Source organism: Periplaneta americana, chromosome 12, assembly GCF_040183065.1.
Source record: "Periplaneta americana isolate PAMFEO1 chromosome 12, P.americana_PAMFEO1_priV1, whole genome shotgun sequence".
Classification (NCBI taxonomy): domain Eukaryota; kingdom Metazoa; phylum Arthropoda; class Insecta; order Blattodea; family Blattidae; genus Periplaneta; species Periplaneta americana.
The window spans coordinates 160,839,612-160,864,313 of record NC_091128.1 but is presented as its reverse complement, the minus strand read 5'-3'; the positions used below and the strand labels follow the sequence as shown (position 1 = coordinate 160,864,313).

The following is a 24,702-nucleotide window of genomic DNA, read 5'->3' as shown; positions in this document are numbered from 1 at the left end:
CTGACATTGAGATCTTAGGTGCCTACGCCTCTTTCGTGTTTAGTAGTTTACATAGATCGACAAGACAGCTACATGACTGTGCACTTAATCCGTAATTGGTAGTTAACCAACGTCACATAATTAATGGTGAAAAGATGTACCTGTTGAACGACAATCTTTTTAGCTGTGACAAAGGTCAAGGCCACCTTTGTTTTACATAAAATGCACTTCAGTGTTCATGTGAATCAATTGATATGCGAGAGACCTACTTACGCGAGTTTGACAGAATGCAGTTTAGATGTCATGATGATTGAGCAACTTGAGCAAATTCAAGGAGGTTATTATAATATTTTGAACTGAGTGATATGCTCCATATCACTTTCATGTACGTTGTATAGTATGGTCATTGGGAAGGGTATTGAAGATGAGATCCGCTTCATTCATATTATGTTTGGAATTCTTGATCCACATATTGCGTTTATTTGTTCATTTGAATTGTATAGGATCTATATATAATCGGACAAATATGTTGGCCAAGGGAATTAAGGTATACTTTCATGTAGCGTTAAGATTCTGACTTATTTCTATCTTTACTAACTAATCTTTCCTGGTCAAGCGGTTTTCAATTTCTTTCTCTTTCAAACAAACTAATAGGCCTATACGTAGGTATATGACAAATTATAACAAACAGTCTTTTAAGGACTGAATTGAGTGCATCCCGGATTGACATTTAGTATTGCAAAAATTTATAAATTATTTCCATTGACCATTATTTATTTTGTCTTCATTCTGGAGAATACATCATGACCTGAATAATGGTAGAAGGACCTACATTCAGTCGTTTGATTTGTATCGTTTCTTTGTTTACATTCTTGCACTTTAACACATTTTACATGCATGTAGACTTCCACTTGCTTAGTAATTTAATCACTCCTCTGAGACATATTTCATTTCATTTAATTTATTGTATTCCATAGCTCTTATACTAACATTGAAGCTTTAAGATGTGGAACAAATCAAGCGTTAACTATACTGGTACAAGTTTTTGACGAGATGAGGTAGAAGTCTCAATTTGTGTAGTAGGCCTACTTGTGAATTATTAGTTAATCGTTCACAAATTGTCATTGTGAATTAATTATATTTGTTAAGTATATCTTTGTTATATCGTGCACCAGTCCTGGTAAGATGATAAAATACACAAAAAAATTATCCATTTTTCAAGAAAATATTCTTATTCCTTCCTCCTGTTCCATATTAATAAGTTATTGTGTATAAGTCTGTCTTTTCAAGTCTTAACTCTGTGATCCTGTCAATGCATTTGCAGTTTCATTTGAAACATCAGTTATGTAGGTATATAGGGTCTAATATTTTGAAAGGAGGTAGTATTCACAAAAACAAAAAAAGTATTAGACATACATAATGTTCCGTTCACCATTCCTTCCAGTGCACCCTTCAGTAGACAGTTTCTTCTCATTCTTTTTCTCTTCCTGATCAGTTTCAGCATCATTCTTTATTCACACACTCTTTCCAATACAGCTTCATTTTTATTTCTCTCTGTCCATTTCACACATTCCATTCTTCTCCATATCTACATTTCAAATGCTTCTAGTCTCGTCTCCATTTCGTCGTAATGTCCATACAAGTCACACTCCACACAAGGCACTTCACTAGTCTCTTCCTTTATTGCTTTTCCAGAGGTCCGCAGAATATGCTCCTTTTTCTATTAAGAGCTTCCTTTGCCATTACTATCCTACTTTTGACTTCCTGGCAGCAGCTCATATTACTGCTTATAGTACACCCAAGTATTTGAAGCTGTCCACTTGCTCTACTGTCGCATTTAACATTCGCACGTTTACCTTCTTCATTTATCTTTCGATAACCATGGTCTTCGTCTTGTTTGCATTTATCTTCATTCCATATACCCACTCACAGAAGTCATTTAGCTCCAGTAGCATATCCCTTCTCTTCTTCTACTGCTAACAACGCCATATCATCAGCAAATATTATGCACTTTATTCTTCTTCCTCCTCCTATCACCCCACCAATGTTCTGAAAACATTTCTTCATTAAATCCTCCAAGTAGATGTTGTAACAGGGTAGGTGATAAAGGGCATCCTTGTCGTACTCTCTCACTATTTCACTTCTTTCTGACATTTCTTCCCCTATTCTGACTTTCAATCGTTTCATATAAATATTACTGAACAGCCCCTCCTCTTTCCAATCCACACCTATTTTCTTCAGGTTTCCATCAATTTATTCCAATCCACTCTGTCAAATGCCTTTTCTAGATTTACAGTCTAATAGAAATAGGTCCTAAAATTCCTTGAAGAAACAAGGACTGTGAAATTGGTATTGTGACAACAGCATATCTTTTAAATGTTAGGGGTATAAATGCTTGTTAGATTATAACTTACTGTATCATATCGGAAATGGAGTTCAACAAAAGTGCAACAGTATGCGATTCCTAAGAAGTAAGGTAGAAGGATATGTTACAATGAATGGAAAGAATGATATTGAACAACTTCTATGATGTTGATGAAAAAATACTCATATCTCGGTAGATATTAATTTTAGGACAGATGTTTAGTAGAATGTTTACTTACTTTGATGAATACTACCATCTCTCAAATTACTGAATGTTTTTTAACACCCTGTATACATCACCAGTAATGTCACTGGCGAAATCTGAGGATATGGAATAGAACTCGCGATCTGAAACTGCACTCGGGCGTGGGTTTGAGTTCAATTTGATCTTATTACAAGATTGGACTTTTTTTCCTAGATTTTTCCTACTGCAATGTGAATGTCAGTTTATCAGATGATGAGTGATCGGATTCATATTACGAAGTATCATTTCACTATCACCAATTTCGCCCATTGTAGATAACAACGCGGTTGATAACGTATCATTAAGTAACCTGAGAACAGCTTTGTTCCTTTACTTCACTCACCACCTTTCGCTGACATTACGTCATGTTCAGAGTTTCCTTAGTTACAAAAATTGTGTTAGCATGATATAAAAACTTTGCCATTTCGACTTCCCAGAACTGAAGTCCAAAGTGTAATTTCCATCAGAATAATATCCATGGTGGGAGGGTCCGATTGTGAAATATGATGTGTAACATAATGATCAAATCGATGGTGTTCGAATAAAAGGGGTTGTCATTTTTTGTGCAAATGGAGTTTTGTTCCCTTGGTGAATACATAAGTTAAATTCTACAAGTGAATGTTAAAAAGAATAGCAGCATTTGATGTGTTTTATTTGTGTAGAAAATTATTTACAATACGTGTCCGATGTTTACTTTTCATTAAACTTAAAACTCATTTTTATGACGTGTCTCCCTTCACCTAAACACCATCGAAATATTCTGGAAAATCAAAAGTTAACAGTGCCTCCTTAAGGAAGGAACCTGTTCAAATTTCGACAATTTCTGGTGTAAAATCAGATAATTTAAATAAAATAACGATCTCTTAAGACTTAAAACAACTTTAGCAATTAACGTACTTCTGATGAGGAAAATAAAATAACATTTTATTTTATTTACTTCTATTGGTTTTATAATAACTATCAAGTTAAGTTTGTTTTATTGCAAAAAAAAAATAATCTATGTCACTAAATTTTTCAGGACTCTATCACACTTAGAGCTGTTACATGGCTAATGAGAAAGATAGGCCATGGCGCGACGTCACATTCTTAGTCATAACATGGCCAACATTTATTTATAAATGCACTTTTAACACGAGTTTAATATAGCAATTCCTTTGTTTTATAAAACTTTGAAAATATGTTTATATTAGGCAATTGTCACGATGGCCATGACTAGACCAAGATAACCATGTGACTTGAATTCGTGCCATAGACTGTCTTTCTCGTTAGTCACAAGCTGTTAGTAATGACGTCATATTTAAATGGCTGCGCTCTTTAAAACTTTGTTGCGTGTTTTGAAAGTACGTTTTGGACACTTAAATTTTTAGCTCATTTCTACATAACACTATTCAAAATCTAAAGGGTTCTACAGTTTTAAAGCTATCTAGGTGATTTTTTTTCCTACATGTTCTATAAAATGTAGTTAATTAAATAGGCTACAATATCGTTTTTTTTATTTTAGCAACTTTTTAAGATAAAAAAAATCTTTAAAATAGACACAAAAAACCCTGAAAATTATGTCTTGAATAAATAGATATTTTTCTTTATTTTCCTCAGAACACATTTTTAAAATATGCGTACTCATTTTTTTCTAAACATATAGATAGACCTGCTTTACATATTTGTGAATCATATACTTAACATTTATGCGAAGAGAGAGATTTTGAAAATATGCCTTTTCCTTAAAAAAAAAAAAAATTGTATAACTGAAAAACTACTGTCCTTAAGTGACATGATTGAAATTTTGTAGCATGTATAGTTAAAGAGGAGCAAGTGTGCAAAGAACAAACTCTCTAGTTAAAAAATTGTAGAAGTTAGAATTTTCACCGATATTTTCCCTCGAGTTCAAACCCTTATTCACCTCGTTGGGATGGAAACATCAAGTAACTGAATTGGTCATTGTTAAAAGGCACTAAGTCAATTCTTTACAAACTGGACATTTTCTTAATTTTTTTGTGGACTAAATAGAAAATGAAACAAACCAGTTACACTGTCTAGCTTTTTATTATCATGGTAAGTGATGTGCAAACACAATAGAAACATAATTTTAAAATTACGAAATCAGTAGAACAGTTTTCTTCGATTATCACAATACTGAAAGAAATTATTTAGTGCCTTTTAGCAATGACTGAATCATGGCTAACGGACCTTTGGCAAGCATGGAAATGAATGCTTTAAGGGAAACCACTGCCTGCTGTTGTTGACCTAATAACCTGCAAGATGTAAAATGATTCAGAGAAGAAAAGAGAGCCTCGGGATAGGGCAGATGAACCGACAAAGACTATGCAAGGAAAAAGAAGTATGTTCACACTTGGAACTTTAAGACTACTACTGGGAAGAAGTACTGTCCAGATTTCACGAGAGGATCCCTGCGAAGGGGGTATGGTCCTTGCGGGGTGAGAGGAGAGAGTAAGCCAGTAACTCAGCGTTCTTGAAGGAGCAGGTGGATGGGAGTGGTGTCATTAGTGGGCTGGTACAAACAAGGTTCAGTCAATGGCCGGCCGGTTCCGTGTCGGGGATAGGTTATAAGTGTGGGAGAAAAACTCGCATTCCTTGCTCGGATCTTCTCGTGAAATGCGGACTGTAAATATAGTTGAAATGAAGTAAGAGATTAGAGGCTGACTGGCAAGTTTACTAGTTCGGACATGTTACTTGGAGTGTCGGAAGCCACCAGACCAATTCATGGAGGGAAGTCACAGGGGCAATGACCTGCAGGCAGACCACGGACTACGTAGGAGAAGATGGTAAAGCAGGTTGCGGCGAGCTTGGGGAAAGCACTGAACCAGATCTCCAACCTAGCCAAGGATAGGGACAAATTCAGAAAGTGATCCAAGGCAATCTCCTAATGCTGTGTTGTTGGCATTATTAGGGATGCAGCAGAAGAAGCAAAATAAAAGTCTTGTATGCTCCAGATATGTCTATTATGTGTATCAATAATAATCCGTAATGCTACAGCCCACGAAGGGCCAAGACCGACCAGCAGGCTGCTGGCCTCACGGCCACATGCCGAAGCAGAATGTGTAGTAATAGCATTATAAAATACGACACTGTGAATATTTGGCACTTTTCCACCACCATCAGGAGCAAGAAATTGAGACTGAAAGACTCTTTAAGTGGCCATTGTAATGTTGAACAGAATATATAGAATCAAAGAAGAGCTTCATATCGAGCACGTTAACATGAGTATAGGGACAATAATTACATTCGGCGTTATTTAAGAATCATTTTATTTAATTACGATGAAATGAGCATAACATCATTTTAGGGTTTCAGCATAAAACTCCTGAAAATTACTGGGAGGATTGGTGAGAGAGAGAGAGGGGGGGGAGGGAGAGAGAGAGAGAAACACCCCTTCTTTCATCTAGTTGCTATGAGAAATGCATTCTCCCTTGTAGGTGCCTCTGCTCTGAAAATGGATTTCTTCACCTCACCAAGCCAGAAGAGACCGTGAAGGTCTTATCTAATTATGCCTGGAGGCAGCAGAAACTAAGCAATCAGCGTTTTATAATTCACATTAAACTCTACTCAGACACAGAAAACACAAAACAAATACTAAAATGATTTATATAATTATAGTAGGCTGTGTTAGTAAAAATTCTATATCATGGAGCACATTCTTTCTCGTACCTTTCACTACTAATGCAACACTCTAGTGTAAGTGCTCACAAACTGAAAAGGATTCATTAGACACATTCGCATTTTTATTATAGTATCGCTCACTGGTCTTTATTTCAAAGTAGACCATCTAATAGTGTGTTGTTATTTACCAGTAGAACACATTATTTCATTGATTTCTTATTATTAGACTTATTGGACCCAAAAACTTTAATATAAACTGTAAAATACTCGATGAATGTCATGTGTCGTTTCATATTATTATCTTAAGCAAAAATACAATTCATCAGCATCTCCCTCAATTTGACTTTCATGATAGTGAACATTTTCTGTACAGAAAGAAAGTTCTGAAATATTATTACCAATGCAGATAATAACAGAAACTAAAGAGTACTCCTTGGAAAAGACAATTGCAATAGAGCATTATACTTGTACCTTATGGACGAAGTTGGTAGTACCACGTTTGGAACAATAAACCACGAGTCCAGGAGAACTCAGTGTTTAGTAGTAATACTTTTTAAAATGTCGGACATATTGGTGCACTTAAATCATTTTTTTTTAGAAATGTCACTTACACCCCTTTGTTTCTAACAGCCTCACTTGGCAAATACGTTAAATTTTAAATGAAAATGAAAGTAAGGAAAAGAGTAGCCTTCAATTGGAGATTTTTGGAAAGAGAAGAGTATAGAGTAGGCTATATCAATCTCTACAAGAGTATAATACTGTTAAAAAGCATATGTCTAGTCACCCTGCGTATATCTATTATTTTTTTTATTTTTTTTTTAGCTTGGTGTTCACGTGATGTCGCATTGTATTCTTCACCTGACATAATTAGGAACATTAAATCCAGACGTTTGAGATGGGCAGGGCATGTAGCACGTATGGGCGAATCCAGAAATGCATATAGTGTGTTAGTTGGGAGGCCAGAGGGAAAAAGACCTTTAGGGAGGCCGAGACGTAGATGGGAAGATAATATTAAAATGGATTTGAGGGAGGTGGGATATGATAGAAAATGGATTAATTTTGCTCAGGATAGGGACCAATGGCGGGCTTATGTGAGGGCGGCAATGAACCTCCGGGTTCCTTAAAAGCCAATAAGTAAGTAAATTCACGTGCTGTCAACATGTTCAGTTCAGGACTAGAATGAATACATCCACCTCTTGCGTTTTCTTACATTTCAAAGGTCCAAGTAATGATTATGTATTACACTGTATTAAGACGTAGATTGGTAAATGCTCTTGAACTTTGTGCATGCCTAAGATTGGATTTAACTGAGATGTGTTCTGACGTGACAGAGTGTAAGATTAGCTATGTGACTTTGTGGGAAATACATTGTACGTATTTTGAGCTGACAGAAAGAATTCCAAGAAAACCTTTGATGTGCTCAAATTAGAGTGAGAGAGCGTGAGTCATTGTACACGAAAGATGATGATGGTAGTTGTGATGATGACAGTTTTGTAGTCGGAGATTAGTATAAATTAAAAGTATCATGTCGTATTTACTACGTGTATACAAACTTATACATAAATACAAGATGAAAGTGATATATCTGTTTAGATTAAAGAGGACAAAAGGATTATATGAAGATAACTGGTCCACATCTGTAGAGTAACGGTTAGCGCGTCTAGCCACGAAACCAGGTGGTCCGGGTTCGATTCCCGGTTGGGGCAAGTTACCTTGTTGAGGTTTTTTTCCGGCGTTTTCCCTCAACCCAATATTAGAAAATGCTGGGTAACTTTCGGTGTTGGACCCCGGACTCATTTCACTGGCATTACCACCTTCATCTCATTCAGACGCTAAATAACCTAAGATGTTGATAAAACGTCGTAAAATAACCTACTAAAATAAAGGAAAAGATAACTAAAAAAAAGCCTATAATGCGTTTTGTAATTAAGTGCGTGATTAATTAAAATCATGCTGAAAGTCTGTGTAGTTTGGCAACAGCACATCGCCAGCTCACCTACAAATACACACACTAACTCAGGTGTGAATAGCAGCATTCCGTCCCTTAGTCACAGCAGTAGGGTTGCCAGACTCCTAATAGTGCCGGCATGAAATGTCCCTACTGCTTGGTTTAAAGGGTTGTGGGTTTGAGTCCTGCCTCGGGCATGGGTGTTGTGGTTGTATTAGTTTAAGAAAAAGGAAAATTAAAAGAAAAAAAAAAGGTAGAAAATAACGATAGTGTTAATCACTTTATTTAATTTGCAAGAAAACCCTCTACTTTATTTTAAAATTGCAAAGAGAGAAATCATTCCTTACCTGTTTCTCTGATGATGACAGTAGAAATCAGAATCATACACATAGCGCTTATCCAGTACAACAGTGTTAACATTTAGGGAAAAATTATTTTTTTTCTGACAAAAGTAATCATTTGGGACTAATATGATATTAGAATTTTTTATTGTACTCTCCAAGGAATAAGTTGATGTACGCACATACATACATACGTATCCATTATAAGTTCATCATTCTGAAGGGATATGTTTGTTGTAGTTATACTTGTTTTTTTGAAAGATGGGACATGACAGGAGCGTTGCGATCGGAAAAACAACTCAATATCACATAGCGTGGTAGGCCTGTTGCTATGGTAACAACGGTTGAGTTGCCTAACTTACAGGTCCCACATGGAGAGTGCTTAATAGCTCTCTTGGAAACATTTATTGTGCACACAATGTTAGCATTGGTATGTTTCGTCTTTGATTCTCTGTCGATTTTTGTATTCTCTTAGCTTCGCGTCAATTGTTAATGAATGTTTTAACGTCAGCCATCTTAACGACAATTGCTAGCTTCCATCAGCTGGCAGCTGGTAGTCCATGTTGGCAACATGGTACTGTAGTTCCAAGCTCGGCCGCATAACTGTCATGTCCCATCTTTAAAAAAAAAACAAGTATAGTACACATCATTTGGAATACAGGACCTATTTGTGCAATCCATTTGAACAGCATCTGGAGAAGGCTAAATCATTCATAGTTTTTTTCAGTGGCGATTTATTAAAGTATGGATATTAACCACTTCAGGCCTGATGTACATTATAATGTACATTGTTTGTTTTTTTTTCTTTTTTGGAATGTCTGCGATACTTTTATAAATATTTTGAAAAATTCAATGTGATAGAAATTGAGAATATTATTTTTGCAGCATTTCTATACCTGAATTAAAAATAAAATTTAAAATCTCGGGGTCCCAGAGGTCAAAATTGTCCCCAAATTTTGATTTTCTGTGAAGACTTGATTTGGAAATTTTGGATCCCCAGAATGATTATGTAACCAGATTTTTTTTTTCATTTTTTTATATAAATTGAGGACTGAAGGGGTTAAACAGCAACTATTTGGATCTTTTCGTTCAAAGAGACTGTGAAAATAGGAATATTAAAAAATTGTTTGATGTACTCCAAAAGAGACAACAGCAGGAATAAATACATTAAATTGTGTCGACGAAAGCTATAAAAACTTCGGTCCAACATGGGAATCCTTATATTGGTTGTCACAGATTGTGATCTGGCAATGATAGGGTCAGAATCGGGATTTGTCACTCTCCTCAAACAAAACTTGGGGAGAGTCATAAAAATACGCGGTTACTCGTGTAAAGGGGGTTAAGTATGAATTGGCTGAAGCGGAATGAGTAAAGATTTGAACCTCTCCACGTTTACTTCTGTCTTGTGTTAAAGGGGTCTTGGTCATGCTTCCATCCATGATGCAGTCACAGTGCTCCGTATTTTGTGACAAAGGGGTTTTGTTCAGTACCAAAGGAGAGAAGTTTACATACCTTGCAATTTGACTTAATCCCCTTTACACGAGCACCCGAGTTCGCTGCCTCATTCGCCGTGAGAAGTAGTGTGAAGACAGATATAAGTTGAACAATAATAAGTACTGTTGGCAAACTTAAGTTCTCATGGCTCTGAATCATCACAATTTAAAAGTTTCCTGGACAATTTAGTTTGTGAATACGAGGACATACCTCATCATAGGTTCGATGAATTAGTCGAAAGTAAAAGTTCAAGACATTTTGTTCTTTTAAATCAGAGATGGGCATCGTGCCTCACTTGAGAAATAATGCCTCACTGACCTTCACAGAGCTTATCGCTCCGAGTGACATCTTCACAGTCCCCGTTTCTCCCTCACGCAGCTCCTAGGCGTGGGCAGGTTCTATATCAGTTTCATAAGTAATATCAGTGGTGGCATAATGGTATTATGAAGCAGTGTGTACGCGTTAGAAAACGATTATTTTATGAGAAATGGGAGGAAGAGTTTTTTTTGCTGTTTAGAAGGGGAGAACATACGATGTATGTTACGATCGAAAATTCTATTAGGCATTAATACATTTAATATACAACGACATTACTCCTTATGTCATAAAGAACTTGCGGAATTAGAAGGTAAGACAAATTAAATGTTATTTTTCGTACTATTCCGAAGAAAATTTATGATAATATATTTTGTATAGTATACTAAATACGACAGTATACCTTAAACACGCTGCATTAAAAAGTAGCATACGAGGAATTAAATGTTGTTTGTACGTATTATTTCCAAAAGAAATTTATAAAAAAAATACTGTATATCATGTGCGTAGAAAACGAAATATGATTTTCTGAAATTATGTTAGGTCGAGAACGTGCAAATCTATTAAGTAATCTTAAGAAACGCCAGAATATTCAAGAAAATAAACGTAGACAACGTGATGGAATATGATTGGCTAGTTACGCAGTTTCTCGCCTGTGATTTAAATAAATTCAATGACGGAGAAATAGTAAAGAGGTTTATGATTAAAGCTGCCGAATTAATTTGCCAAATTGAATAAAAGTTTTCGAGTGTCTCACGTTAACCAAGCGCTTTCCTAATAATTCGCCACTGACCGCCTTAGCGATTACGATAAGGTGACGCAGGTCACAGCAGTTTGTATTTCCCATCCTACTCTGCAGTCTCCTCTCCTAGCAAACAAACTAATTCAAATCGAGTGCCTCACGTAACCGAAAATCGTGCCCGTGTATGGTTTAAATGAACGAAAATCCTGCCATAGGACTAAAAGAGGCTAAATGGAAGTGCAATTTAGCTTTCATGGTCGTATAATGAGCACTTTAAATCAAATGTTGTGCTTCAAGGCAAAGACGTAATTGTAGTGCAGATGTGGGAACATATACAAGCTTCCACGACTAATTGGCATGATGGTGTCATCCGTTCAGTAGCAGAAATGCTGTTCATTTTCCTACGTTGACAAATTTACGTGAAGAATCCAGTTCCTGAAATTATGGAGAATCTGTGGAGGCTCTCAAACAGTTTTTGTTATACTTGAGAAAAGTTTCCAGGATGTTGCTAATTTACATTGATATCTGAGATATTCTCTGGGCCCTGATGTTGATGACCCACCCCCTCCCCATGAGGTTCAGTTTGAGTTGATTTGTTTGCAGTGTGACAGTAAATTGCAAGACAGATACTGGAATTCTATAGTACACTGTGTTCCAAAAGACATGGTAGGGTTTCAGAGGATTATAGTTTTTGCATGAATCGAGGTAGAAATATAATATTGGTGCCAGATGTAAATAAAACTCTTAAATATCTATTAATTTGAGAAAAATTCGTTCCTACACCGGGAATCGAACCCCTGGACCTCTCGCTCTGCGCGCTCTTTCCAACTGAGCTATGCCGAGACATGATCCAAAGTGCCGGCGGAAGTCTCCTTATTATATTTATAAAACTCTTTAAAAGTTTTTCGTCTGTAAGTTGAGACGCTGAAGGAAACAAAAGACAGTAACAATCGAACAAATGCAATAATTTTCATTGTTACGATTAATTATACGAGATGGATGTTCAAAGAAAAGTGCAATGTGTTTTGTGGCTGGCAAAACTTGGTTCTATGACTCATTAATCATATCCACAGCAAACAAATAGGCCTACATTTTGTGATAAACATCTGGATGAAGTGCATGTAACAAATGAAGTTTGTAAGGAGTCAGATGAAGACGTTTCTTGAAAGTTCTATGAACTGTTGTTTTCGGAAGTCCTAATTGTCGGACACATTGACGAACTGATTCCTTTGGACTCTGAACTAATGCTCTTCGGATAGCTTTTACCGTTTCATGGTCTTCCAGTACGCTTTTTCTCCAGTAGGCTTCCACTCTCTATGAATTGCCAATTCCAACGACGGATGTTATTCTCGTGTGCTGATTCTTCGTTAAATACGCGACGAAATTCACGAGTCACAGATTCAAATTCTGCCAGCCATAAAACATTGAATATTTGTTTGGACATTTTGTATAATTAATTGTAACAATGAAAATTATTGCATTTGTTCGATTATTACCGTCTTTTGTTTCCCTCAGTGCCTCAAACTTACAAACGAAAAACTTTGAGAGTTTTATTTTCACCTGGCACCAATATTACATTTCTACCTCTATTCAATATATATATATATATATATATATATATATATATATATATATATATATATATATATATATATATATATTCCTCTGAAACCCCATCATGACTTTTGGGACAGTGTAGATTTCCCAGATCTCAAGTGCGTAAATATACTGCGAAACCTCTGTCAATGTTTGGTTTGACGTATGTTTGGAAACAAATATTAGAGATGGGAAAGTTCGCGAAGGTCCAGCCTCACAGATCGAAATCTTAAATGTCTGAGAATTCTTAGTTTATATTACTTACAGCAGACATAGCGCGAGCGGGTGTGGTGGTGGGGGATATTTTTTTGTCATGCATCGTTTCAGGAAACGAAACCTGGACTAGTATCTAACTCGTTGCCGGAATTGCAACAAGGATGTTCACCAGGATAGAATACAGCGTCTCGTTTGCAGATGACGCAGTTGCGTCGAAAATGACTGCGAATTCGTAGAAAAATAACAGGATGTTTATGATAGATGTAGGAATACTTCCCCAGTCAGTTGTCTCTGATTTCCTGAGGTAAACTTACTCAGAGAAGTAAATTTTACGAGACAAAATTTCCCAGCACTGAAGTATTGTGGGAATGCTCTGCAGAAAGAACAAGAAATGCCGTCTTGTATTCTTACAAAACTGGACAAGATGCAAGACTCGTGTATGCAGATAATTTGAGCACTTACAACAGTGCCTCTGAAAGTAAGAAGTTCTGTTGCTAGCCAAGGACACTATTTAATTGATTTGATATTCAACTTAAAAGCCATTAAAGTGTTTCATGTTAATTAGTAAGTATTTATTTGAATTTTTAGAACTATTCTTGTGTTTAACATGTTGAAAGAATCTGTAAAAGGAAGAGACTATTGTGTAAAACAGTAATTTCCTACGAAACTTACACCCTGTAATCAAGGAAGTGCTACTTGTACTTTTTATTTTCGTGCAATGTTTATTCATCATATGATCATACATTTAAATAAATAAATAATTTACAAAATATGTAATCGTGTTATGTAAGAGAGGAACTGCTGACCTTAACCTATCTTGCAACCCAAGCAAGGCTCAGTGAAAATTCTCAACCCTGCAGTTTCTGATCAGTTACGTTGAAATAATTCATACTGCATAAAAATCGTGCCTCAAGTATGGTACAAACAAATTTTCAAGACTCTACTCTTATTAGTCAAAAAATATATATATTTTGTGTTATATTCAAATGCATTTTTCAAAATGTCCCATACGCAAGGTTTATGATATTTTCATGTCAAACATTTTCCTGTTCAGGAAGAATGTTTCTACAAAGTAACATATGTGATTGGTAATTGAAAGAGGCAAGATGTGAATTTTTTTTTAATTCAACTCTCCATTGGTCGGTCACACACTCAGGTGTCAAAGTCATCATTATTTCAACAAGCAAAACAAAAGAACAATCTTATTTCATAACTAGAATACTCTTTTGTTTTCAACATAATAAAAATAATAAATGCACTCTATATAATCGTTTAAAATAAATAAAACTTGAAGTCGTCAATATTTTGCATAGTTTGTTTTATTCTGGCAGGTTGGACATTTTGTGTGATGATCATGGTCATTTCGTTGAGTCTGCATAGTGCACAAATGGGTGACAAGGATTCTATTTTCTATAGATGCTTTGCCATCCAGTCATGATTTGTTATTGGTCTGATGGCTGTTCCTGCTGATTTTCTGATGGCGTTCTGATCAGCTTTTGATACTATGTTAAAGCTCGTTTTTCTATTTCTGTTTTAATGCTGGGATATTAGTATATACCGTGTGGTTTTCTGGGTATAGGACTTAACATTGTCATTTGCCATAAGAAACCTATGTATAAAAATAATAAAGAATAACACGGTGGGAAATTTTAGAAATTAACAGGCATTGACAATTTATAAAACAAGAGAACATCATTTATGGTTGCTAAATCAAAGCCTGATATTCTCTTGTTTTACAAATTGTAAAAGCCTGCTAATTTCTAAACATGGCCCACTGACTAAGTTATTTTTTCGTTGTTTTTATACTTACTTTTCTTATGGCAACGTTAAATCCCTATATCTTATACCAAAAAAAGCACATGGTACTGTATATAAAAATTTTTTATCAAAAATGTTATTCAAAGTGTAGAATCTGTGTCATCACTTTGCAACACTGGTTTCTCTATTCTGTAGAAACGTAAAGCTGAAAAAGGAAAAACTGTCGCCTTACAAAGATGTCTGCTCGTATTTAATAAGTTATAAAAAATGTCTGAAAGTATGTAAAATAACAAACCTGAAAGTAATGTATACGAATTCACAAATTTGTTTCTAAGAAAATATCTCGAGGAGGGGAATTTTCATAGCTGGTTTGGACAAGGAGTGTTTAAGCTGGGAGGGATACTTTTTTACTGTAGAGAGGAAATCCCCTCCCTCAGTCTATCAATAAATCACACACTGTATCTGACGTAATACAAGAAAAAGCGTAAAAGGCATACAACAACAACATAGATGAACAGAATGGCTTGGTGAGTTGGAGTAGAAAGATCTAGATTACAGTAGCAACTTGTACAGAAATAAATTGTCATACAGTTTGCAGAAGCTGTACATATGGGTTGCAGGATCTTACATGAGTTTAATATGTAGGTTGTTGAAAGTTTGTTTTCTTGCAGAGTTTGGGAGTACTGCCGTTACTAGTAACGATTACTTTTTCATAGTAATAACTTATAATGACATAATTTAAATAAAGTAACTATAACTGTAACAAACTTACTTTTATTGGTAACGAAGTAAAGAAAATGTTATTATATTTATCATTTGTAATATATTTTGTTGTAAGAATCTTAGTATAATCATTATTTGTTACTAAAAGCATACTGTTATTGTTGTTTAGTCAACTGTAGGAAGATAGAGCTGAACCTCACAAATGATACCAACGCGGTACCAGGAGGTAATGGGGTAGGGTGGCCAGTTCCTTTCTCTGAAAGCATATTATGATCTTTTAAATATAATTCTCGTGTGATATATTATGATAAACTCCAACTTAATATCCATTATGTTGGAGAAGCTCCTTAGATATTTTTAAAATACAGTGTACATTTAAATATTAACATTGTGGGCCCTTTCTTTTTCGATGTACATAGTTTATAAGCATTATTATTTCCCTTCAGTTGAGGCACATTCTAGGACTGGAGAAGGTATCATAATACAACTATAATTTTTTCAAAAGTAATTGTGCATTGATAGCTGTAACCCAGTTACTTTTTGTGTACTATAACTGCAACTCAGTTACTTTTAAAATTAAGAAGTGACTTACCCAAGTCTGCTTTTCTGTAAGTGATTTTAAAGGCGTCATTCGTTGAATTCATGTGTATTTTTGTTTCTTACTGCTTTCAGTTAAACATTTGTGGCAAGCTGCCTCGTCCCAGAGTTTTGATGGGTCCTCACAGCTGTAAAGATTGTCTTCGAGGCCGCATCATGGCTGGCTCCAGCAAAGATGACTTCCGAGTTCCTATGGCCAATATTGTAGAAAATGGCTTCGGAGACATGGACAGTATTCCATGTATGTTCCTTAACTGCTTTATATTTCATATTATTTTAAAATTGTTATTGAACAGTACTTTATTTTTCTTTGAGGCTATAGTTTATATTTTTTTCTGAAAACTGACTCCTTTTATAGCTCCACAGTACTAAAGAGATATCACATAGAAGATAATTAAAACTGAATTACCCTACAGCAGTGAGATTGGGAAAGCAAAAGACAGTTACTGTATTCTTCTGTATCCTTGTGAAACTTGGACTGTCACTGTGAGAGAGGAATAGAGGTTAAAAGTGTTTGAGAATAAGGTGCTTAGGAAAATATTTGGGGCTAAAAGGGATGAAGTTACAGGAGAATGAAGAAAGTTACAAAATGCAGAACTGCACGCATTGCATTCTTCACCTAACATAATTAGGAACATTAAATTCAGATATTTTATGTTCACTGTTTTATAAATTCTAACTTTCAGCTTTTTGTAGAGCAGACTGTATGATAAAAGCTTCTCAACTGAATAATAGCAGACATTTCCCATATTTATTCTGCGTTTAATTTTCTCTCGAGTGTCATTTATATTTGTTACTGTTGCTCCAAGGTACTTAAATTTTTTTTACCCTTTCAAAGGATAAATTTTCATTTTTTTAATTTTAATTTCGCACTGTGTTCTGGTCACGAGACATAATCATGTAGGCCTACTTCGTTTTTTCGGGGTTTATTTCCATACCTATCTCCTTACTTGCTTCAGGTAACATTCCAGTGTTTTCCCTAATCATTTGCGGATTTTTTCCTAATATATTCACGACATCTGCATAAATAAGCAACTGATGTAACCTGTTCAATTCCAAAGCCTCTGTTTTTCTGGACTTTCCTAATGGCATATTCTAGAGCAAAGTTAAAAAGTATTAAGATGATAGTGCATCTCCTTGCTTTAGTCCGCAGTGAATTGGAAAATTGTCAGACAGAACTGACCTATACGGACTCTGCTGTATGTTTCACTGAGACACATTTTAATTAATCGAACTAGTTTCTTGGGAATACCAATTCAATAAGAATATTATATAAAACTTCTCCTTAACCAAGTCCTCTTGAAATCTACGAATAACTGATGTACTGTGCCCTTATACTTCCATTTTTTCCTCCATTATCTGTTGAATACAAAAAATCTTATCAGTAGTCGATCTGTTATGCCTAAAACCACATTAATAATCCCCAATAATTTCATCTACATACGGAGTTGATCTTATCAAAAGAATATTAGACAAAATTTTGTATGACGTCAGTAAAAGTTGTATTCGAAAGTTACTACATTTAGTCTTGTCCCCCTTCTTAAAGATAGGTACAATTATGGACTCCTTCCATTGTTCTGGTACAATTTCCTTTTCCCAAATAGCTAGCTTATAAATTTCGCTAGCTAATGCGTTTCCACCCTCTTGTAATTTGCAATTTCGACTTCAGAAAGTGTGGATTCGGGTATAAATGGCTCAGCAGTTTGTATTTGAATTTTGTCCCGATCATTTCTATTTGGCCTATGTATATTTAGTAGTTGCCCAAAATAGTTTTCCCATCTATTCAGGATAGAATGAGAGTCTGCAAGCAAGTCACCATTCTCATCCTTGATCACGTTTACCCTTGCTTGATATCATTTCTTAAATTCCTTTATACCTTTTTATAAATCCGTAATGTTTTTATTCTTACTATTTGTTTCTACCTCATTTAGTTTTTCCTTCAAGTAATCTCTGTTATGTGTTAACAAAAATAAATCATAAAACAGAACATGATCTTTCGTGGAATTGTAGTCGAATTACTGATCACGAAATTCGCAGGAAACTGACACGTTATTTCAAGTTCTTAAGAAGCAAGAAATGTTTCTATGAAGTGTTTTATGACGTGTCCACTGATCAATTTGTTGACAGCTCAGTGCAGTGTCGTTTAATTATGGCCTTGAGAGAAAACTTTCCATCGAGTTTATTTGAGCTTGTCAATCTTCATTCTGTCATTTGTTTTCAACTTGTGGACCATGACCTCTTAACATATTGTGAATTAAAACTTTTCAGTGTACTCCTCAAATAAATTAATATGCTTCCTAAATAAATAAAGCCACCGGCGTGGCTCAGTCAGTTAAGGCGCTTACTTACCGGTCTAAAGTCGCGCTTGGGCAAGGGTTCAATCCCCGCTTGGGCTGATTACCTGGTTGGGTTTTTTGCCAACCATGAGGTGAACGAATGTCAGGTAATCTATGGCGAATTCTCAGCCTCATCTCGCCAAATACCATCTCACTATCACCAATCTCATCGACACTAAATAACCTAGTAGTTGATGCAGTGTCATTAAATAACCAACTAAAAAAAAATAATTTTACATTGCTGCTCATTATGTTACATTGAGTATGATAGTTTGAGAAACATTTTGTCTATAGATATCACCATTCCAGCTTTATTATAATTTCATTAGTACAGTTCGCACTTTTTTTTTTCACTTCCCCCCCCCCCCCCCGGAAGTCACAGCAAAATTCCTGTTTTCCATGCCAATTTATTTTGGTCTTACGTTTTTTTAATTCATTCATTTTTACACATATACAATCGTATTTTAAACCTTTGGTGATACGAAATGCGATTTATATATTCTAAATCAGTTTTGCTTTAAATTAGATTTACTCTGAAAATGCAAGAACGTGAAGATAGAGCACGTGTTCATTGTTAAGATGCAGCTCACTTTGAAATTCGTGGAACTTCGAAGCTGTCCATGCTTGCCTCCAACAATCTTGTGTTGTATGTGTTATAAATTTTATTACTGTATTTGACTTAATTGTGAAATTCTAAATTTCTCTCGTGAAAATTTTATTAAATTGACTTAACTCGTTCTTCCCATATAGTTTCCAAGTACTATTTCAGATGTTATTAAATGTAATTTCAGTTATATTTTTCTCACATGCGTTTTTTCTTCCTACCCCCATGAAAACATATAAATGAAGTTTTACTACATAGTTTCCAAGTACTATTTCAGATGTTATTAAATGTAATTTCAGTTATATTTTTCTCACATGCGTTTTTTCTTCCTACCCCCATGAAAACATATAAATGAAGTTTTACTACATAGTTTCCAAGTACTATTTCAGATGTTATTAAATGTAATTTTAGTTATGTTTTTCTCACTTATGCGTTTTTTCTTCCGACCCCCATGAAAACATATAAATGAAGTTTTACTACATAATTTCCAAATACTATTTCAGATGTTATTAAATGTAATTTCAGTTATGTTTTTCTCACTTATGCGTTTTTTCTTCAGACCCCCATGAAAACATATAAATGAAGTTTTACTACATCATCATCATCATTAAAAATGGAACACCGTCAGTTGGAGGCCGTAATTTTCTTAATATTCACGTTAAATCCATTGTTAGAGCTATTAACATTTGTAAGATTATGGGCCTTCAATAAAAGGAATTAGTTTTTTCTATAAATGACCATGTTGAAAGGGCAAAGTTGAATCCTTCTGGAGTATTTTGCATGATTATCTCACTTTCTGGGGAATTTTAAGAGATAATTTTGCAAAGTAGGGCATGACTCATACTTTCCTGTCTTCTTTGCCACAGCAAGAGTTAACTTACGGCGTCAGGATAAAAATAACATGAATATTACAAATGTGACACATTTTTTAGCATCGTGCTTTCTATGCATTTCACAGTAATTGATTCTTTCTCATGTTGAGGTAATATATTATTTTCTTGAGCTATTATTCAAGATAAATTAAATGGTAACTTAATATGCACTCAACTGATAAGATGAACTTTCGTTTCCTCCATGTTATTAAAAGGCTCAATTGCTGATGGCTTTGTCACATGCAGTGCATTGGATACCATCATGATTTTCGTATTCTGAGTTACAAAAAGTATTCTCTGTAATTCCAAAATTAAGACGTTTTATTTGATTTATAAATTGTACGTTTTAAGTAGATTTTTTCACAAATTTACATAAAACGTGTCCACACCTGTGGAGTAACAGTTAGCATGTCTGGCCGCGAAACCAGGTGGCCCGGGTTCGATTCCCGGTTGGGGCAAGTTACCTGGTTGAGGTTTTTTCCGGCGTTTTCCCTCAACCCAATATGAGCAAATGCTGGGTAACTTTCGGTGCTGGACCCCGGACTCATTTCACAGACATTATCACCTTCATCTCATTCAGACGCTAAATAACCTAAGCTGTTGATAAAGTGTCGTAAAAATAACCTACTAAAAAAAATACGTAAAATGTAAATATATTGTAATGATTTCTAACATTTGTACATATTTATAGAAATGGGCATTTAAAAAGACTCATGAATGTTCAAATATATTTAACCTGCTTGTACACGATCAAATTTTTTTTCTTTCAGTTAAATACTTCACAAGGAGACTTGTGAAAGATTGGTCAATATTGAAAAGAATTTGTCACAAACTTTTTAATATCGATAAAGATTTGACAAGGTTTTGAAATATATGCTTCAAGTTCATTGTAATGTATGTAGACCTACCAAATATTACAATATAAATACATAAATCCTTTGGAGAATGCCCGATTAGAGCATATTGTTATTTACTTTAAAGACAGTCAAAGACTTTTAAAGTATGTATTGTAAATGATCCAAGTAAAAGAGTATTTTCTCAAATGACTTTGAGTGGACAAACATTCAACTGATTTCATTAAGCAGAGTTGTTGGTTTGTCGTTTTCCTGCTATGTTTTTTGAAGTGTGTTCAAACCTATTTTATTAAATAAGAATACTTATTAAAGAAAATAATGCGAAATGAAAAACACAATTATTAAAGAAAATAATGCGAAATGAAAAACACAATTCTTGCAAATAATATACAAAATAAAAATTGATTGTAAATTTCAATGATTCACGTTACTTACACATTAATAGGTGTTTATGTACATTTCTATACTTTTTTCTTTTCTGCGATATCTGATTTGAAGTTCTTGGCTTCCTGAGGATCGAGGATGATACCACTCAGTAGTTGATACTTGCTCTCAAGGATGAAATTGGAAACCCAAGTTTCATTTTTTTTAATTGGGTTATTTTACGACGCTGTATCAACATCTAGGTTATTTAGTGTCTGAATGAAATGAAGGTGATAATGCCGGTGAAATGAGTCCAGGCTCCAGTACCGAGGCCTTCTATGCCCAAGGTTGCGGGTTCGATCCCGGGCCAGGTCGATGACATTTAAGTGTGCTTAAATGCGACAGGCTCATGTCAGTAGATTTACTGGCATGTAAAAGAACTCCTGCGGGACAAAATTCCGGCACATCCGGCGACGCTGATATAACCTCTGCAGTTGCGAGCGTCGTTAAATAAAACATATCATTTATCATCATCCAGTACCGAAAGTTACCCAGCATTTGCTCGTGTTGGGTTGAGGGGAAACCCTGGAAAAAACCTCAACCAGGTAACTTGTCCCGACCGGGATTCGAACCCGGGCCAAATGGTTTTGCGGCCAGACATGCTGACCGTTACTCCACAGGTGTGGACCCCAAGTTTCATCCCCTGTGACGATATGATCAAGAAATTCACCATTTCTCTCGTTACATTTCATAAAAATCAGCACATCCCTCATTATCAGACATTTTTAATTTTTATGTTCATCAGACAGCACAAAATTTTTCTATAGTCCAGATAATACAGGGTCCGGCAGAATGATTTCCCCAATTTTAAACTTAAATAAAAAGAATTTCATGTTGAAGATATACCGATAAGCTATCACAATTTGACTATAATTATGTGTGTGTATTCCGCCTTTGCTTATCATACAATTAAATGAATGAATTAATTAGTCATATATTTTCTCATTAACGTTTTCGGTACGTAAATTGTACCATCTTCAGATGTATGTATATTATGCTAATTGTTAACCAAGCCTATGGGTACATGTATCGTGGACTTAAATGATCAGTGTTTTTGTGCATACTGTGCTATGTCGGTGAAGTGTTGTCATGATTACATAAATGATTACCTTAACTCTTATATACTATTTGCTGGTACAACACTTTATCAAAATTAAATTAGAATGTTTCAGTCAATATTTAAAACACTATTTAAAAAACACTGTTTAAAAAACACTGTTTAAAACCTGTTTGAAAAGCACATAGTTTTTACATCACTTTAAATATATGAAGTATGTGATCACTTATTGTGTGGTGTTTGCCGGTGTGAAGTTAAATGAGGCAGTTGTGGTGATCTTGTTATTTAGCGTTGAGCTGGACGCAGTATCGTAACATGGCTATGTTTGCTAAAAGTGATGTTGAGACACTTCTATAATAGTTGATGGCATTACTGTGATTTGTATCCATAGATGTAATATTATAACAGAATGAAGGTTGTCAAGTCCATGGATTTAGTATTGCCTGGCGTGTAGTTTTATCGTGTATTGATCTGCTCGTGCTTGATGCTAGGCTGATACCAACGTCAAGCAAGCATCTTGGCGGTTGAGTCAGTCACGTTGCCGAAATTCCTGAACCACCATAACTTTGTAGGGATGGAACTTGAGGTCTAGGTGTAAGATTCGTCTGACATTCCAGTCAGATATTTCCAGTGCTAGAACAGTTTAATAGCTGAACGTCATCAAGATGTGGTAACAGCATGCCTCATTGCTGTGGTATTCTCGGAAGTCCGACGTCTACTGGACGACTTCTGTTTGAAAGTTGGAATTTTTTGTCTGAAATTTCTCATCCATAACAGTATCGTTTTCTTATCAGGAATTTTTTCTTGTCGACCTACTCTAAAATGGACACGAAATTGCCGCTGTTTTGCAGTTGCAGAATCACCATTTTCTAAATATGCTTCAACAAAAGATGCACGATATTCACCTGTCCATGCCATGATGGCAAATGAAATGGCATGGCTTGTGTTGCTTAAAAAATATATACCAATCTAGCGTAACTATCAAGAAACCTGTATGGTGGCCAATTCAAACAGAGGAGATCATCCTGCTGGACCTTGTACTTGATGAATCCACAGAGAAATTAATGAGAAAGTCCAGAAAATTGATAACAGAGGTCATCAAAGTACCTGTCCTGTTTATTGAAGTCGTCGTTTGTGTACTTTAGGTCTTCTGTATAGAGAGATGAATGCCCAGATTGTTCTTTTGATGTGGACAGTTTTGTCATTTCCTTGTTAAAAATTCAACACCATCGTCTCACAGATAATTCATTGATCCATTACTGTCTCGCCATATATAGGCAGTGTTGTGATTTTATGATGAGCAAGACTGGAGATTTTGTGCATATAAGAACCAAAGAACAGTTCGTACTTCAGCCAGTGGGATTATCGATTTTTCTATTTCTTTGAAATGCTTACAGAAATAGCAAAGTAAATGCTATCGGCATGAAGCTTGCATGCAACAAATTCAGTGGGTTTGAGCATTTGAGTGACCTTATTTTTTTTTCTGATCATTGACTTGTGTTAATTTCTAGGTGAGCTAGTGCAATCTGTCCTTGCAAAGCATACTATCTTTTTGATTCTATTTTTTAAGAGATGTTGAGAAGTGGTTATATAATCTTATCAAGATGTGCATACTATTTTATCTTTGCCTGGAGACACTTGACAGATTTTAAGAGAGCAAAGTAGTCCATATAATCTTAGTAGAATGAACTTAACCTTCTGATCTTGTCACTGAATATAGCCTTTCCAATTCACTTCATATTCCTTAGGATACTGAGATAACTTCGATATTACAGTGACTGGCTTAAACTGAAAAGATACAGATTTGATCCTGATTGGAAGCAGATGTTCTGTTTCTTCACTATAACTTCTGTAATAGCACAGTGTTCTTTACCATGACGTCTTTAGGTAGACAAATGAATTTACAGATACCTTGTCATAAAATAATTCAGATGCTAGGAAATACCAGAAATCTGTTCCTGTCTCACCCAAGTGTGCTTTTAAGACAAATCTGCAGACTAACATATCAGTTAATACTGCTGTGGCATGTGTTGTATATACGAGGATGGATCGGAAAGTAATGCACAATAATTTTTTCTGCGTTGGTATTGCAGCTGGGATGTTGACATTTCATCGAGATACAGTTTGAAGTTTTCACTACAGACACAATTTGTTTTGCATGTGCAGCTCTAGCGAGAGAAGCGTGAAGTATGCAACAAAGATGACGCGCATGTTACTGTCGTCAACTTGTGAAGAGCAGCGAAGTGTTGTGCGAGTTTTGTGGGCTAAAGGCCATAACCCGAGTGAAATTCACAGGAACATGTGGCGTGTACTGTAGCAACATCTCCGAGTGGTGTGCGTTCTTCGCAAATGGCCGTGAGAATCTTTGTGATTTGCCACATTCATGGCGGCCGGTAGCAGCTGCAACCCAGTGGAATGTCACAGGCATTGAGGCAGCAATTTTTAATGACCGGCGGATCCAACTGCAAACCTTATGTCAGCAGTTGAACATTTCATACAGTGTGGTGTAAGATATCATGACATATTAAAATTTCATAAAGTTAGTGCCTGCTGGATGCCTAAGAACCTGACAGACGATCACAAGGGCCAGCGAATGATGACATGCTTGGACCACTTAAGGC

At 35.4% G+C, this 24,702-nt stretch overlaps 1 protein-coding gene across 4 annotated transcripts in view; it reads left to right on the top strand.

Annotated features, from left to right (window-relative positions):
- The window catches only part of fbl (pantothenate kinase 3 fbl), a 79,685-nt gene that overhangs the window by 32,528 nt on the left and 22,455 nt on the right, over positions 1 to 24,702 (top strand). For 3 of the 4 annotated variants that reach the window (XM_069842388.1, XM_069842386.1, XM_069842387.1), the window contains exon 2: positions 16,011 to 16,176. In XM_069842388.1, the coding sequence (XP_069698489.1) occupies positions 16,050 to 16,176 (127 nt within the window). In that variant the 5' untranslated portion in view covers positions 16,011 to 16,049. Of the gene's footprint in view, positions 1 to 16,010; positions 16,177 to 23,826; positions 23,969 to 24,702 lie in introns of those variants that run through there. The other variant, XM_069842389.1, reaches the window with a different exon arrangement.